Source organism: Labrus bergylta, chromosome 20, assembly GCF_963930695.1.
Source record: "Labrus bergylta chromosome 20, fLabBer1.1, whole genome shotgun sequence".
Taxonomy (NCBI): Eukaryota; Metazoa; Chordata; class Actinopteri; order Labriformes; family Labridae; genus Labrus; species Labrus bergylta.
Window position 1 is genome coordinate 10,973,610 of NC_089214.1, and position 17,895 is coordinate 10,991,504.

Sequence of the window (17,895 nt, forward strand, 5' to 3'; positions counted from 1 at the left end):
TTCCCTCCATCATGCACCAACTTCAATTTGCAGCTTGCATGTGCAGCAGGTAAACGCTGCAAACGCTGGTACCCACAATGCAAAGCTATGCTATCTGGTGCCTAGCAGAGCAAGCCGGACTGCAAAGCAAAAACAACAACAGGCTACTTTACGAAGAGGGCAGCTGCATGGATAGCGACAACAACGACGACCAGGACTCCGCGCATGCACTGAGATTTTCGTAAACCAAATGCATCATAGCCTTATAATGTGAGTGCTGTAGCGTATTTAGTGTTTATTACCAGCTGAAGTTATATTTTTTTAGGGGGGGAAAAGGCGTCTGCAGGCTAGCTGGCTAGCTCGCCAGCTATCTGCGTCTCTCTATGTTTGAGTATCTTCCGGCAGCAGCGGCGGCGGCAGCAGCGGTGCCATGAACAGTGGACTCCCAGCTTCAGCTGCTCCGCTCGGGGGTGTCGGGATACCCAACGTCAAGGTGAAGTTTTGCCGATACTACGCGAAAGATAAAACCTGCTTTTATGGAGAAGAGTGTCAGTTTCTGCACGAAGATCCGTCCATGGCTGGGTTACCACTGCACGGAGGCGGCGGCGGCGGCAGCCCTGTCCCGTTGTCCATGACTGCGGGTGGCGGGACGCCAGGGGGGTATTCCCTGGGTGGCTCCACAGCGGCCTGTCCAGGCGGGGGGACCCCTGTGCCCAAGAAGAACGAACCATTGGGGCCTGCAGGCACTTCTCTGGAGGGGCAGCTGTTAACAAGTAAGTGTCAATTACAAAAAAACACACAAGGCCGCAAACACAGTGACTGACTGTGACTTTACTTTTTTGGGGCCTTGTTTGGCTTTGTTCAAATTTAGCCCGGGGATTCACTGAGGCCTCACAACAACGTGGGGTACTGTTGCGTGCCAAACACTGCTCAAAGCTTTCCCATGTGCAGCTTTATCGTGAGCTGTCCCATGCAAAGCTTTTTTCTTTTTACTACAAGTGGTGTGAACAAGTGCTGTAAAAAACAACTCACAACATTATCAACGTGTTGCAGTCCACGGGGGAGGCTCGTGTTTAGTGTGACAGCTGTGAGTGGGCAGAATACACGACCCACGACATTTAGCCTGTGTAGCAATTAGCCAGCTAGTTAGCTTCAGTTAATCAGCCTATTATTGGCCACTTTTAATTAAATGCAACATGTGTTTTGTCACGTTTTTTCGCTATTGCTTAAAGTGCAGTTCTATGTTGTTTCTGCGCCCTGAAGAGGGGCTGTCAGGATGAAAGTTTAGTGTTTATAAAAGTATCACAGCTACACTAGTTGTTCACTGGATGTGTTCCTCAACGTAAACAAACATCAAGTAACCAACTTTATGTTTTAAAACTTAAACCCAGGTATTGTTGTGCTGCATGCTGCAGTCTTGGAAGTGTTTACCCATGCTGACACTCAAACGCACGCTTTCCCACCATTTCTTTCGAAGGGCAGGAAAGTCATTGGTTATCAATCCTAAAACATTTGTTTTTGTCATCCACAGTCCCAGGAATTGAAGGCACAACCCTGAGTGATGCCAATCTTACCAACTCTTACTTCAGCAGCAGCTTTATCGGGGTCAATGGCTTTGGAAGCCCAGCAGAGTCAAAATACTCCATGATGCAGGTACAAAAAGGGGGGAAAGTGGATTTACAATCCTCAGTGTGATTTTAAAAAATTGCATTGCACATTTCTTTCTTCTTATCTGGTCACATTATTTTGCTGTCCTTGAAGATAAAGATGTGCATTACAGCAGCTCCAGAAAACAGGGGGACGGGAATATACTTATTAAAAATAGAAGTTAAAAACAGATCAAACATATTTACATCATTTAAATAAAAATAGAATAATGTAAAATTACACAGTACACTTGAATCATTTATTTATTTAAAATATTGAAAGTATTTTGTATTGTAATATATTTGTAAACAAAAAGTTACTTTCTTCATCAGCGCCAACATGGAAAAGTGGCGCGCCACTTAGGGAGCAGCAGCATGTGCTGAAGTTTACTGACATGTGCTATTAGCTGTGCAGCTTGTGCCTTGGTATGCCTTTTGTCAGTCACAACAGTACCGACTACTTTCCACCACCAGTGGTAGACCATGCTTACTTATGACTTTTTTTTATTTTAAAGATTTATTTTTGGGCTTTTTATGCCTTTTTTTAATGGAGAGATAGAACAGTGGATAGAGTTGGAAATCAGGGAGAGAGAGTGGGCAACGACATGCGGGAAAGAAGCCACAGGTGGGATGCGAAGCCGGGCCACCCGCTTGAGACGACAGCCTCAATACATGGGGCACGCGCCCTAACCATGGCGCCACCAGCGCGCCCCTGCTTGGATAAGCTTTGCTCCCAGCTTACTGGTATCATCGGCAAGGATACGCCAATGACTTTTCTTTACCATCATCACACACATGAAACAACTTTCAAGATACAAAAGAGGGCAACGTTCAATTGATTAAACAATATCACCATGTTGCACTTATGTAGTTAATAAAGACAAAAAATGTATATTTGTGTGTTTACGGCAGTAACATTTACGTGCCTTAAACCAAGACCAATGGTATTAATTTATATGTATCTCTCCATCATGGTGGTGGAAGATAGGCTGTACTGCTGTGACAGACGAGTGGCATACATTCTACTGACCACCACATACTGCCGGCCCCCTTGCGACATGCTATCGGCCACAGCACACGCTACTGAACTTGAGCACATGCTGCTGACTTTGGGCACATGCTGCCGTTTCCTAAGTGGCATGCCGCATGACACTTTTGGATCTCAGTCATTCCCTTTTTTATTCACGTTATCATATCACAAGATGAAGTTAGTAGTATTAGTAAACCCTTTAAAACTAGAATACCTTCTGTAACACATCTGTTCTTAATGTTGTCCTATTTAGCGAATGACGACCAGCAGCAGCTCTCCCAGTCTACTAAATGATGGTGCCAAGAATTTCAGCCACAGCGCTCATGGTAATTCCCCTACCACACTACGTATGTAGAGTAGTACACATTGTTTGAATACTGAAGGTGGCACTACTTAACTTCTTACACCCTTTGGCCTCCTGCAGATTCAGTGAATTCCCCGACATCCTCACTGTTCAGTGATTTTGGTGCTCTTAGCATTTCCCAAAGGAGAAAGGTGATCACACATCTATCCATTTTAACTTTTGTGATTTATGATTGCTTAATTTCCTTCCTTTTTCTGAATTTAAACTAACAGAAGTGGTACATTAATGTCATTGAATTCTTACACGTGTCCTTGTGCCACCAGGCTCCTAACCCAGCAGCAAGTGAGTTCATCCCTAAAGGAGCTCCACGCATGGCCACCATGGCTCAGTCCACTGTCCAGGCCTTCCCCTCGCCTATCTTCCCACATCCGGGCCTCAGCAGCTCCACAGCTGCTGCACTGGCTCCAGGTGATGGTGAATTCCCAATTGATAAATCACACTTTTTTTTAATTTATTTTTTTTACATGTTTTGATCTAACTTTAACATGGCTTTGTTTTGTTTTCCACATTGAGCTCTGAAATTGAGCAGTTTAGTAAGTAAGTTATTTTTTGTCTCCAATTTTAGGTATGTCCCTGTCTGCAGGTTCTTCACCTCTCCACTCCCCAAAAATTACGCCACATAGCTCACCTGCTCCCCGTCGGCGGAGCCACACCCCAAACCCTGCCAACTACATGGTACCCACCACTGCGTCCGACCCAAATACTCATATAATCCAGAAAGAGACTGTAGGGGGGACCACCTACTTCTACACAGACAACACGCCGGCACCCATGGCTGGGATGGTATGTTATGGGTCCTACTCTTATTTTAGTCAGGAAGTACTTGTAGGCCAAATCTAGGTATACTCTACAAGAGTTTCAAAGTGTAAACATTGGATGAAAGCAGAGACACTGCTTTTAAATTTGACGCAATCTGAGTTTTCTTTTGGTTTCAAGAGTGTTGGCTCCTCAACTGCAGCACACAACAGTCTGTTAGCTTAATAAAAAACACACCTCCCCCCCAAAACAAAAATGCATTAAGCAAATTCTAGAGTTATAATGTGACTTTTATATTGCGTTGTATATTTAACTCCAAAGACTAAAAGACTTGTTCCATTAAATTCATTTGTGTCGCTTATGTCGTGAGCTTATGCAAAAAATAATACATGTTTGGTGCCACTGGTTTTCGATTCTCAATAAATGGGAAGTTGTGTCTTTCTGGTTTCATTGCAGGTGTTTCCTACATACCATATCTATCCCCCCACTGCTCCCCATGTGGCTTACATGCAGCCAAAAGCAAATGCCCCATCCTTCTTCATGGCTGATGAGCTACGACAGGTAGTTTCCACTCAGTTATATTTTGTTCCACGCTAAATATCTGTGTGTCTTATCTGGGGAACAATGTCTGATGTGACTACCTTCATTTCTTTTCCAGGAATTGATAAACAGACATCTGATAACCATGGCCCAGATTGACCACTCAGAGAACCCAGGTAAAGGGTCTTCTGTAACGTCACAACAAAGAGTAATTTATCCTATTATTACTTCCATGTGCTGCAGAATCATGAACTCTTGTATTAAGAACATTTCACAACTCATGTTAGCTGTTGTCTGTATCAGACGAAGACCAGTATGTTGCTCTAGTGTTGGTTTCCGAGTAAACAAACCTCCATTGCTTGCTGAAACCACTGTGGAGATGACTTCCTCATGTCAACGTGAAAGACTGTTGAAATATGATGTTTGTGGTCTCTGTGGGGTGTGCTTACAATAACCCACAGGTTCTTTTTCTGTCACACAGTATTGGTTACAATTCTTAACAGTTAGACAGTATGGCAAGAATATGTGAAACAAATCATAAAGGTTATTTGTACTCTTGAACTGGTTCAGTATTGGTGTAAACAAGTAATTGTTTTTGAGTTATGATCTACAGCCTGCTCAGAGTCATTGGAATAGTTTGAGATTGCATGTGTTTGTGTATTTTTTTCACTCCTCTGAAACTGTGAAACTACTTCTATCTGGCAGATGTACCATCTGAGGTGGACAGTTACCACAGCCTGTTTCCTCTCGAGGCCCTCCCCCCTCCGAACCGCATGCAGAAGACCAGCAACTTCAGCTACATCACCTCCTGCTACAAGGCGGTCAACAGCAAGGATGATCTGCCTTACTGCCTGAGGAGGATACACGGTGAGAAATGTGATGATCAGAAATGTTCTTTCAGAGAAATGCCACACATCCAAAATAGACACTGTGGCAAATAAGTTAAGCATGACTCTGAAGGTAACTTTATGAGATGAGAAGCAACAAGTGGTGACTATCACATGCTTCCAAAGCACACTTGTATCAAAGACGACTTTCTCCTACACCCCATTTTCCAATTAAACCAATGCATATTTTGAGACAATAAACTAGAGAATCTAAAACTGCATTTAAAATAGGTTAAGTTAGTCAAAATATATGAACCATAATGGTAATTCTTTTCTACAACAACACAAGGTAATGGCTTCTCTTTACTGTGTTTCTGTTAAAAGATAAACAATGCACTGCTGAAGACCCAATAATAAAGAATATAATCCACACCATTATTTTCTGCAATAGCAAGCAGCACCGTGTCTGTAGTGAAAGGTAACACAGGATTTTGTGACATTGTGAGACTTCTTCGAAAATTTCTAATTGCCTGTATGTCTGTTGTGTTTTTGTTAAATCTGTCCAGGTTTCCGCCTCGTTAACACCAAGTGCATGATGCTGGTGGACATGTGGAAGAAGATTCAGCACTCGAACTCTGTAACACTGAGGGAGGTCTTCACCACAAAGGCCTTCGGAGACCACTGTGAGTGTTTATTGTGTATTAACACTTTTTATGTGTAGGACTCGTTTGTGGATGTAATTCCTTGTTTTTGTTGTCTGGGGGTATTTTATTTATCAATGCTAATGTTGGTCTTCTGCAGAATGGTATCGTTAGTTTTACTTCTACTGTACTTTGTATGCATCTAAAAACGCTGAAAAAATGGAGAGGAGGAGAGAAAACCATGTGGTTTTATTATTGGATTCAAACACTTGAGCAAGTACAAAAGGGAATGATTTGATAAACGAAAAAATATTTAATTCTTTTGCCTTTTTTTTTTTTACTGCATGGGGCAGCTCACTTAAAGGGATACTTCACCCATTTGCATTAAGCTTTGTATCATTAGAAACCTGGTAGTATTTTTGAATGGTCGTGCATCCCGCCCTCATTTTCCCCTGAGATGGGAAATCTTTGTATTTCTACGTCTGAAAAGGATCTTCCAGTGACGCAAAAATCGTCATTTTGCATCGCTGGAAGCTGTTGCGGTCAGCGGGGTGAAACTTCAACGCTAGTTCCTCAAATTTTCGACCACTAAAGCTACAGACCAATCACAGATCAGTGGGTGGGAACTCTCTCCTAGAATCGAAACTTAACGTCCGCCATATTGCTTGGAAGCTATGCTAACAGGCTCTGTGGAGAAAGTTGATAATGGCGAAAAAATATAAATATTGCGGCGAGACGGCTGCTGCTGACAGGCCGGTCTCGTGCTTTGGCTGCCACTGGCCGCTGTAACCCATTACACATTGCTGTTTGTCAATTTCTCATTTTAATGTCATCCAATTGCACAAAGAATAATCTACACATCAGTTAATAGGTCAGTGTGGTTCCACTTCTTCATCACAGATGGAGATATTACTATCTCACTTTACAAACACTCTTTGAGATCAACACTGACTCACATGAGCCTCTGGTTGGTGGAAAGTTAAGAATGCAGCCTATGATTGGTCAATAGATATACAACACAAGGCACCAGAAAGTGGTTAAGTTGGATGGCCATCATTTTTCAGCATGGATAAACAAACACTAGAAGTGATCAGGTATTGGATAGTTTTCAATATAGATTTACTTTATAGACTCTTGATAAAGACACTGCCTTAAGGTCAGATTTGGTAGACCATGAAAGAAAATAGTGAAACCAGGCTCAGCTGTCTATTTCACTGCAGACAAATAAGTCTCTAGCATACAGCTTTCCAAATCCATTAAAGACCTAGTTCACTGTACTCTTTGAAGTTTATATAACATTGCAGACAGAAGGGGATCAATATATTGAATATCAAAGGAGGGAATTTGTACATGTACATAATTTTGGTTGTGGGTTTGTTTGTTTCATTGGTCAGAGAATGGAACATTGCAAGGTTGGGAAAAGGCTGCAGGGATTAAATGAATGAAACCTTTATTATCCCTAGGGGAACTTCCCATGCACAGAGGGCATAAAAACACAATTTAGGTGCCAAACAGGTTAACAACCATGCAGGACATTGCATAAAAACCAAGTCATATAAAAAAAATTGAAATATCTTTGAATTAATTTCTTAAATCTGTTGCTTTTTAAAAAAAAATTCTGCCCTTCTCAAGCTGTGTTGCTATGATGCTCTGATAGAACCTGGTGTACAGATCGCAGGTACTAGCTGCATTGTGAACCAAAAAGAGGAAGTGCCTGTTCTAAGCAACAGGAGCCACTAGTGTGCTGGAAAAGAAGCCCTAACCTTTCTAAAACCAACTTTTTCCCGTCTAGCATTGGTCTTCTCCTATGACTTCCATGCGGGTGCCGAAACCATGTTCAGCAGACACTTCAATGACCCAGCAGCAGACTCGTACTTCACCAAGAGGAAGTGGGGTGAGTTGATCTGCCTCCTCCCTTCACATTGAAATAGACCCAGCATCACCTCTACAAACCCTGCTTCACAAATCGTGTGTTTGTTTACAGTATTTTTTACATGCTTGCTAATCAGGTCATAGGCCTGGGTCTGTAACAGTATGTGTGTTCATTGCGTGAAGTTACTCTCGGATGTGCCTTTGATCTGCTTAGATTGGGGCGTGCTGGTGGCGCAGTGGCAGGGCGCGCGTCCCATGTGTTGAGACTCTCGTCTTGAGCGTTAGGCCCGGTTTCGCTTCCACCCGTGGCCCCTTTCCGGATGTCATTCCCCTGACTCTATCCACTGTCCTCTCTCTGAATTAAAGGCACGAAAAAGCCCAAAAAATAAATCTTCAAACTGCTTAGATTGTTCCACACAAAGCCACACGGTTGACTTGAAATAAAGGCATTTTTTCCAAGAAGGTAAAAGGTCTACAATGCCCCATGTTGATGTTTTGACATGTCAAAGAAGAGTCACATGTTCAGAAACTGTCTTACTTTGACGGTTAGCATGCGTGCATGGGTTTGTGTGTGCCACAGCCATGGGGACTTGTGGCTGAAACTGATCCTAGGACAGCTGCTGTAAGGCACACCTATAGGGATACAGACAGAGGAAGCAAAACCACACAGACCATTGCCTTTGTCTAGTCTTAAAGAAACATTTGGATCTCACTATGATGTATGTATCTGTGGAACAGTGCAGGGTAACACACTTGATTAATAGCTCTAAAGCCCTGGATCACATAGTGCAGCCATATTTCTGTCTGGATTGGCTTATTGATGAGCAAACAAAGTCAGCACAAGCATTCTCAGTGTGAAATTGTGGCTTTTGTAGAGCTGTTCACACCCTAACACTGCTGCCTGAGTAAAATTGCCCATTCGTTATGTTGTTTAGTGTTGCAGAAAAATGTAAGAATGCATGATAATAAACAATGGTTTCTGAGAATAGTGGGCTGAATTTATATGGCCATATTTCTTTCATGAGACTGAAAGGGTAAGCCAATCAAAAGAAAAAATTACAATTACATTTTGAAAAAATATTTTAGGAAAGTCAAACATGTCAGGAATCACATTTTTATGGATTCCACTTTTAAAGATTGTAAGTTCAATATTTATTTGAACTTTCGGCAAGACAAATGAAGTGATTTAAAGACGGAACAATGGGGGTTTCTGGTGATTATTATGTTTGGATAAATCAGTTCATTCAGAAAACCAGCAGCTGAATAGATAAGAATGTTTAGGTCAAGCTGACTGTGAATGAAATATCTTAGTGCTATCACAAATGGGGGAGATGTTTTTTTTTCTTTATCAGATAGAAGTCAGCGACAGTCTGAGGTTTATTTCAGAAGTAGCATTTTGACCTTCAGGCTGCATTGTGTGTGATAAAGCATCTCTTTGTGTGCAGGACAACATGAACCTCCCCCTCCACGGCAGCATGCAGGTCTGCTTCCAGAGTCTCTGATTTGGGCCTACATCGTCCAGCTGAGCTCTGCCCTGCGAACCATCCACACTGCCGGCCTGGCATGCCGCGTCATGGACCCCAGCAAGATTCTTATTACTGGCAAGACCAGGTACACACACACTTTACCACCTCAGTAGACTTGTCGTTATTTAGCATGGATGCTGATTGCTGTAGATAACAGCTTATCGCAAGTATCCGTACATAGTGGCACACAGAACAGTGTGATTTTATATTTTCTGTTCAGAAAGTCTAGATATGACTGTAAATTCATGAAAAGCAGAAGACTTTTTTCAGGTGATGATTACTTTTTTTCACGTCAATGTGAATGTGCAAACTTAATACAGACATGTGAACAATCTACTCATGTTAATGCTCTTCTTTCTTTTTAGGCTACGGGTGAACTGTGTTGGGGTGTTTGATGTCTTAACGTTTGACAGCAGTCAGACAAATCATCTCGCCCTGATGCCTCAGTACCAGGTACTTACTTTGATCTAGTTCTTGACAGGTAACCATCAAAATAAATCCCATAAGGGTTCTACAGCTGCTTAACAACTTTGGCATGGCTTTTCAAATACCACAGAGCACTTTTTCTGATCACTGTTTTTGTTATTTATGTGTGTTTTGTCGTGTAGCAAGCGGACCTAGTGTCACTGGGCAAGGTTGTGCTGGCACTGGCTTGTAACTCCCTGGCTGGCATTCAAAGGGAGAACCTGCAGAAGGCCATGGAGCTGGTGTCCATCAACTACTCTTCAGACCTCAAAAACCTCATTCTGTAAGAAAAAGAAGGCAGCACAGCATGACGTGTCTGTCATTTTGAACAGGGACCACGTGTCTGTAGCTAACTGGAAAGTTCTGTGAACATCCTCTCTATCAATATTCATTCTTTGCCTTGCTGGCAACACGTAGGCTTATTCATATTAATCACACCACAAACATAGTCCCAGCCCAACAGTTCAGGTTAGTGCATTGCAGAGTATATTTTCATATTTCTATTAGTAGAAGTTTACCACAGTACAAGCAGGATCTCTCCATACTGCCCCCTTTCAGTTCCTCCATTGAATGGTTCACTTCACATGTTACAGAGACTTAATACGCAAACAAAAATACCCCGTTCACAAATGATTTCTATTGGAATCTGTAAATATTGACATTCTGTGTGAACAACAAAGTGTTGATCTTTAGCTGCACGCCCTTTATTTGTTTACCATGGTGCAGCAGTTTTTAATGTTTCAAAAATGACATGGTTAGAACAAATTCCCAGTTTTACAACTTCTCTAGCTTGTCCCATCAAGTTTAAGACTATAACCAATAAAGGTCAGAATTTCAGTCGTGTAGGATACAAATTATGTTGTTCTGCAGATCTTTTGAACTTTTAGTCATTGGTCAGATACTGAATGTCTGATGAATGTTTCGAGGTTTTCTAACATTGCTTGATAAGGACGTCTGCAGCATCAACTTGCTTTAATAAGCGAGCTGGGTATCCTCTTGACTTAGCACCTTGAAATATTGTAATGCACAGCCTGCAGCCGACCTCAGCGGCAAGGAAGTGTGGACAACAGGAACACAAGGAATACAAAGGAGAAATCCTGCCTGCATATTATCCCATATGCTTTTTTGTAAAGCGTCTCGAGAAAGCCCTTGTTATGAATTGGCGCTTCATGATTATATTGACGCTTTCACATTTAAACTTCTGAAGTCAGTGTCTTTTTTTAAAATCAAATTTAGAGGTGGTTTGAAGAGCTGGTATTTACTTCATCACCCATTGTGTAGTGCAGATTATAATACCTATTAAAACTCTGCTTCAAGACTGAGAGTTGGCATAAAATCAATACGTTGTACAGAAGTACTCAGCCTTTCTCACATGTATGAAGACAAACTCGAATGTGTTTGTTAACATGCAGGTATCTGCTGACTGAACAGTCTCGTCTGCGCAGCGTCAATGACATCATGCCAATGATCGGAGCTCGATTCTACACACAACTTGATGCATCGCAGATGAGGAATGATGTCATCGAGGAGGACCTGGCCAAGGTATGTGGAGGGCACTGCAGTACGTCCACAAAAATGTTCAAAGTCACAGAAAGCATGCGTGAGCACTCACAGTAATGCTGTAATTTTCTTGTGTAATAGTTAGAAATAGGGCATGTTTTGGTGCGCTAAGAGGGAAGTTGTTTGCACACAGGATGTTGTAGGGTATATTATAGGCTTTGCAGTCTCGCCTTGAGGTAAGCTTCCCCATGTTAGGCTTTAAATATGTGAAACAGCCGACCTTCATTTCATTTTCTCGTTACTGCCCTTACTTCCCCTTTACATACCGACACCCCTGAACACATTTCACAAGAACAATGTAGTTTGGGTTTTTACCACAATCTGATGCAAACGATGATTTCTGTTTCTGCCTCTATCCAATGTCCAGCAGGGCTCACAAGAGAAGAGCAACATATGGTTCGGAAATGTAACTCTATAGTAATCAAACATGCTACAGACAAAATGTTAGTTTCTTTAATCAAACATATGTGATCTGCTCATGTCGTGCTGTTGCTAAGGGCATGGCCTGGTTACCAAGTCTTCCATGCATTAAGCGTAAGAAGAATGTACAAGGGGACATTAGCGATGTTGTTCTTTGCCTGATACAGAGGTTTGAACCCTGTTTTTTGATATCCCTTATAACTCCTAACTCAATTCAACATGGATGCATCTTTCAACCAATTCCAGCAGCTAACAGCCCGACACAACAGAAGTGTTTGCCTTTCAAACGCATGATTGAATGTGAACTATAATGAATGACCCTCAGGCTCAATAACAAGGACATCTTACATCATTGCTGTCAGGATTGAACCAGCTTTTTTTTTTACTTCATCTTCTAGACATTAAAACAAGAAAAGGACAAAAGGACCACTGTCATCATCATGCATATATAAGTAAATGAAATGATCCCCATCTGTTTCAGCTCGCCTACAGTATTTCAGCACACTCCATTTGTTCCTGCTGTTTGTGTTTCTTCACATCAGCCTGTTATCTGTAGATGGCTGCTTGCTAGTGTTAGGATGAAACAGACTTTAAAAAGTTTAATTATTCATAACATTGGTAGGGGAACTCCTGTTTCCTTGCATCACATGAACTGAGTTTATATCGTCTAACAGATTGTTTTAAGTCCGTCTGTGTAGCTGTGACTACAAGACAAGCCAAGAAACTTGGCTCCATGATAGTCCTGGTTACTACAACATGTGTATTCTTACTTGAAGACAGTTAGTGTAGTCTTCATCTCCAAACATCAAGTGTTGTTGCTTATGTGGGAGTGTCTTAAGATGCTGCCTACAAAACGACTTTGTATGGAAAAGTTAGATCGCCCTGAATTGTTGATAGAAATCCAATGGTGGTAAACTTTTCCCCACAATAAGCAAGAAAACATAGTAGGCTGGTTTTCAATCCTTTTCACTTTGTCCAACAGTGCAGAAAACGTTTGACAGGGTGAGACAGGCAGAGAGGAGGAAGAGAGAGGAGAGGCATGGGTAAATTAGATCTACAGAAGTGAAAGGTGAGCTACTACCTGTTGACAGAATGACTGCTACTGACCTCTAAACATTACAGTCAATAAGACGGTGACATAACTCTTCGGGAAGTCAGTTTGGTGTTTAGGATTTTTATCAAGTCATCTGTGGTGTTGGAGATAACCACTGTTATTCTTGGGTTTCTATGAATGTTCAGTTGAGACTTCATAGAAAACTGAATGTTTTTAGGAGAATTTACTGCCTCTTCTGGTTAACTTCAGTGAGGAGGAAGTGTCCTTTAGAACCTGTGAGGAAACGGTCCAGCACCATGTACGACTGAAAAGTGAAATGCTAAAGGTTTCAGTTTCAGTGTTCCCTGCGGTGATGAAAAATCTTGTGTTAAACCATGTTTATTTATAAGATAGACGTGTCTCATACTTCCTGCCTTATAGTGTAAGAAAGGATTTTAATTTGTTTTTTCATTCTCTCTTCATGTTAGCATTTATCTATTTGCTAGTTTGTCTATTAATTAAATTAATTAATTTCCTGCAGTGTTGGAAAACAAAGTCATATAACCCCACAGTAGTGTTAAATGCAAATTAAGAATATTTTCTTCAATTTGTGTTAAATTCCATATTTGTCTATTAGTTTGTGCTAATTTCTGTTACTGTGGGGTTTTTTTTTTTCCTGGAGAAATTAGGACTGTCCTAACATTATTTGGCTTATCCCTTTAAGCTTCACCCAGTAAGTTTAAAATCTGATTCAATCACACTGAATTTCCTCTCTGTGTAAACCTACTTCAGGGATGTGTTTTTCGGAAAATGTTTGAGCATCCATAAGTTGAACGGTTACACCAACAAAACAACAGATAGGTTGTGTTCTCTAAGAGGACGTTGGTTGCAGGTGATACATTTCTCTCTTCCTTCCCACCTCTTCCTCACCAACTGTCCCATAAAGTAAGAAAAACTACATGTAATCATTGTTTACTTGCAGGAGGTGCAAAACGGCCGTCTCTTCCGCCTGTTGGCCAAACTGGGCACCATCAACGAGCGGCCCGAGTAAGTAGCAACTGCACACGCATCCACCAGTACATGAGACTTGTAGTTCAGGGATCCTGTCACATGTCAGGTCTATATTAACCATCTGTTACAGATGCAATTTTGCACTGCTCACCACAGCACTATAGTCTTATTTAGCCGTGTGTGTGTGTGTGTGTGTGTGTGTGTGTGTGTGTGTGTGTGTGTGTGTGTGTGTGTGTGTGTGTGTGTGTGTGTGTGTGTGTGTGTGTGTGTGTGTGTGTGTGTGTGTGTGTGTGTGTGTGTGTGTGTGTGTGTGTGTGTGTGTGTGTGTGTGTGTGTGTGTGTGTGTGTGTGTGTGTGTGTGTGTGTGTGTGTGTGTGTGTGTGTGTGTGTGAGTCTTTTTTTTAAGTATACATGGCCAATAAAGCTGATTCTGATTCTGATGTTGGGTTGTTGCATTAGGTTTCAAAAGGACCCGTCGTGGTCAGAGACTGGCGACCGCTACCTGTTGAAGCTTTTCCGGGATCACCTGTTTCACCAGGTGACAGAAGCCGGGACGCCCTGGATCGACCTGAGCCACATTGTCTCCTGCCTCAACAAAGTCAGTTTGTTAATCTACACAGCTCTTGATAATAAACTGTTTAATGTGTATGATCTAGTCAAATATGCAGAGTGGCCTACTTTAAGAACATCTGTTCATGCTTTATATGCACTGGAAAAAAAAAAAAAATCAAAAGACATGCATGACATTTCCAACAGATTGCAGAAGAGAGAGAGAGTTAAATTAGCTCTGTAACTGGCCAGCTTCCATCAGTGACATTTGGTGTTCTGTGAGCAGCTGGTCAGAGGCAAAAGCAGTGAAATTGAAAATCCTTCAATCCCTTTTGAAGTATTCTATCAGAAGTCATTTTCTTGTTGGCTTCACTGAGCTAAACAAAAAAAGAGGTGGCGCTAATTCATAGTTTACCAGCAGTTAACACAATTTAAAACCCAACCAGACATTCAAAACAGCCCTAATACTCGTTTAAAAATAAACACCAACTGAATGTTCTTGTTAATCTCTCCAAAATTGTATTTTTCTCACTTCTGTTGTTCCTCTTTTCAGTGTGACAGTGTGAAGCGGTTTAAAGCTTCACACACGTGGTATTAATATCCACATAATTAATTCACTGATAACATATGCATTGTGTTTATCGCAGATGAAGAGTGTCATCTGGCTCCACTCCTAAATAATTAAAATCAGTTTGTGCTTGCAAAGTAACTTAATTTCCTCGGGAAATTGCTGATTTATTTTTTTTGACAACTGATTTATTAGTAACCAACTTACCTGTGGCAACCCTACTCAAAACTTGTAATAATATTTATTCCAAAAAGTTTATTTTTGATTCAAACATATAAAAAAAAATGTTTTCCCCAAAAAATAATAATAACTGTGTGTTTCTGTGTTTCTGCAGCTGGATGCGGGCGTTCCTGAGAAGATCAGCCTGGTGGCTCGAGATGAGAAAAGCGTCCTGGTTGTGACCTACTCGGACCTGAAGCGCTGCTTCGACAGTACCTTCCAGGAGCTGCAGGCTTCTGCCTCCGGTTCTCTGTAGCTTTCTCTTTGGGCCCGGGGTGGGACTGCCGGACCTGGAGCACACTATTGCACTACAGGGGAGGACCAGGCTCATGGAGATGACATCAGCATGGCTAAGGCAGCCGGGCGGGGCTTTGTGAACCTCAGTCACATACACTGACCCTGTCCACCAGGAAGGCTTTTTCTAAAGTGTATTTTTTTTAGTTTTCCTAAGCCCCGCAGCTGAAAATTGTAAACAAAAAGAAACGAGGACAAATATGGAAGCTGTGACAAACGAGTATGAGGACATTTTTTTAGATTTGGGGAACAAAACGAGAAACAAACCAAGAGGTTTTGAACATTTTCCTGCTTTTATCGTTTATTTCTACAGTTGGGGTTTATTTTTCAGAGGAGGATGCACTAAGATTTTAATTTTTTTTTTTTTTATATAAATAAGTGTGAGTGGCCCACAGGGTGTACTGAGAGCTAAAGTCACACACACGGACATAAATAACAGAGCAGATTAAAAATGACAAACAAAAAAACAAAAAGAAACCCAGCTTTGCATCTCTCTTCCGTCTGGAGACCACACCCCTTCATTGTGACGCACTGAGAGACGGGACACACCACTCAAGGCTCTAGTTGAGGAGAGATGGCACCTGTTTAATGAAATGTGCCAGCTCACCTTCGCCTTGGTTGTTGGTTCCCCTTCAGAAAGGACAAACCACTTTGGCTGGGTGGGAAGGTTTCTTAAAACTGGAAGAATCTATGAATTTCTAACATTTTAGTTCAGCAGATTCTGGAACATCAGGCTCATATGTGAGAGAGTGATGGGTGTGGGTGGGTGGGTGGGTGGGCTGGCATGGGTTGGGATATGGGGATGAAACATGTTTTTTTTTTCTTGGCACTGAGAAAGGGGTGTCTTCTCCTGATACCATCTACCAAGTGTTTGTTACAAAAGCAGCAGTCGCCTTTTGTTAATGGACACCACAGTGACGTGAACTGCTCGAGGACAGGTCGACTTTTGACTTGACTTTTGATTTGGCTGTCCAGCAAATGGGTGTAGCCTGCGGGTGGGGCTTCTGTTGAGGTGGAGCCACAGCTGCCTCTTTGTGGAATGTCCTTATTTTGTCCCCCCACCCGTGCCCCCTACCCCCAAATGTCCCCTTTCTGTCTCACTCTTACTCTCCCCTCTTCTTCTCTGCTTTTATCCTAAACTTTACTTCCCCTCAGGGGGCGTGGCCCCTCTACATTTAAGAAAAAGAGATGCTTTTTTGTGATTTTTCTAGCTGGTTTTTGTCTTAGCTCAGATATTGTGCAGAAATGCATGATGGGAAATTGGAGGGCAGTTAATTTTTGCCTCAACATTTTATTATTCTGTGGACCAATTCCAGCAGGGGTTTAGGTAGGGGAACGGGATGAAGGGCAAAGGAGAGAAGAGGAACAGGGCACTGGGCACCAAAAGTTGTTTTTTGTTGTTGTTGTTTAATTTGACTTTTAAAGATCATGATTTACAAAAATGTGCTGGAGACAATGCAGCAGCCAGGCTGATGCATTCACTCGGATGGCTTGGATTTCTCTCAGGATGACAAACAGCTGGAGGGGCCGGATGATTGAATGTGTTTGACTGTCATCGGCCGCCCCCAGTCCAGTCAGATAGATGAGCTACAGTGGAGTGGGGTCTTCAGATCGAGGTTTTAGGAAGTAAACGGCATTGTGGAGATTATGCTGGGAGGGATTTCATGTTGCCCTTAAGCACAGTTCATACTCTGATGATGATTTGAATATTTTCTCAAAATCAGTCTTCTAATTGACTGAATGACTTTGGTGCAAACCTGGTTCACCTAGATAACGAGATCAAACAAGCTCTGTCAAACCACTGTTCTTGAGTAATCTACTGGTGCCTTGTTATTGGTAGATTTTGACAAAAATGTCAAACATCAGAAGAAAACAGGGTAACGTCACGTTAGCTAAGAGAAGAGTCGAAGTGAAAGTTAGACTAAACAAGAACAGTGTCCTGGCTTTTCATGGTCCGTATTTGAGGGCAACAAATGTGCAGGGTGAGTTAGATCATGTACTACTTCCTCTGTTTTAGTGACACGAACAGACAAAAACATATTTTGGTGAATGTGGTGCTTTAGAAAAGGAAATCCGCAAAACACACACAAAAATACGCACACATACACACACAAGCCCTCCAACACGACCTACACAATGTCAGTGTTCATATCACCTTCTTCCACATCACAACACACACTCCAGTTAAAATTAGTGTCAACCTTCTTCTCCCCCCCCCCCACATCAACACAACTACAATCACCATCTTAGTATGTTTTATGCCCCTCTTGTGTTCATTGTCTCAAATTTTGCAATATTTGTGTGTACAGCAGTATTTTAATAAAGAATACCAAAACAGATACACAGACTCCTGACTTTTTGTAAACCGATGACGGCCTTTGATAGAGAGATGTAATATTATTTTGTGACATCTTTATAGCAACGTATGCAAAGATCATTGATTTTAAAACTGAAAAAAGGAAAACTGTGTTTGACGCAAGAAATCCTAAATATTTTTGTAATATTTATTGAGCCTTCTCTTTTCTCGTCTATGAGGACCTGACTGCTTCTGAAACTGTTAACATGCAGCCAGGATGTGGATGCATGTGGAGCGTC

General features: G+C 41.8%; 1 protein-coding gene across 3 annotated transcripts; it reads left to right on the forward strand.

Annotated features, from left to right (window-relative positions):
• The first annotated feature begins 11 nt into the window (after positions 1-11).
• Positions 12-17,639, forward strand: pan3 (poly(A) specific ribonuclease subunit PAN3). Of its 3 annotated transcripts, none has more exons than XM_020645266.3 (18): positions 17-752; positions 1,511-1,632; positions 2,909-2,981; positions 3,080-3,150; positions 3,283-3,433; positions 3,585-3,802; positions 4,232-4,336; positions 4,434-4,491; positions 5,021-5,182; positions 5,709-5,825; positions 7,576-7,677; positions 9,101-9,266; positions 9,547-9,634; positions 9,790-9,929; positions 11,059-11,188; positions 13,642-13,706; positions 14,130-14,268; positions 15,122-17,639. In XM_020645266.3, exons 1-18 carry the CDS (start codon positions 410-412, stop codon positions 15,260-15,262), a joined length of 2,391 nt encoding a protein of 796 aa, XP_020500922.1. In that variant the 5' UTR covers positions 17-409; the 3' UTR covers positions 15,263-17,639. The 3 variants fall into 3 exon arrangements, with proteins under 3 accessions (XP_029135422.1, XP_020500922.1, XP_020500929.1); XM_020645273.3 differs by having other exon boundaries at positions 19-752; positions 3,283-3,427; XM_029279589.2 differs by lacking the exons at positions 13,642-13,706; positions 14,130-14,268; positions 15,122-17,639 and adding an exon at positions 12,609-13,615 and having other exon boundaries at positions 12-752.
• The last annotated feature ends 256 nt before the right edge of the window (positions 17,640-17,895 follow it).

Coding starts and splice junctions, on each gene's coding strand:
- pan3 (XM_020645266.3), top strand. CDS start 410: ATGAACAGTGGACTCCCAGCTTCAGCTGCTCCGCTCGGGGGTGTCGGG. Junction 2,982..3,079: donor TTTCAGCCACAGCGCTCATG/GTAATTCCCCTA, acceptor GGCCTCCTGCAG/ATTCAGTGAATTCCCCGACA. Junction 9,930..11,058: donor GACCTCAAAAACCTCATTCT/GTAAGAAAAAGA, acceptor GTTAACATGCAG/GTATCTGCTGACTGAACAGT.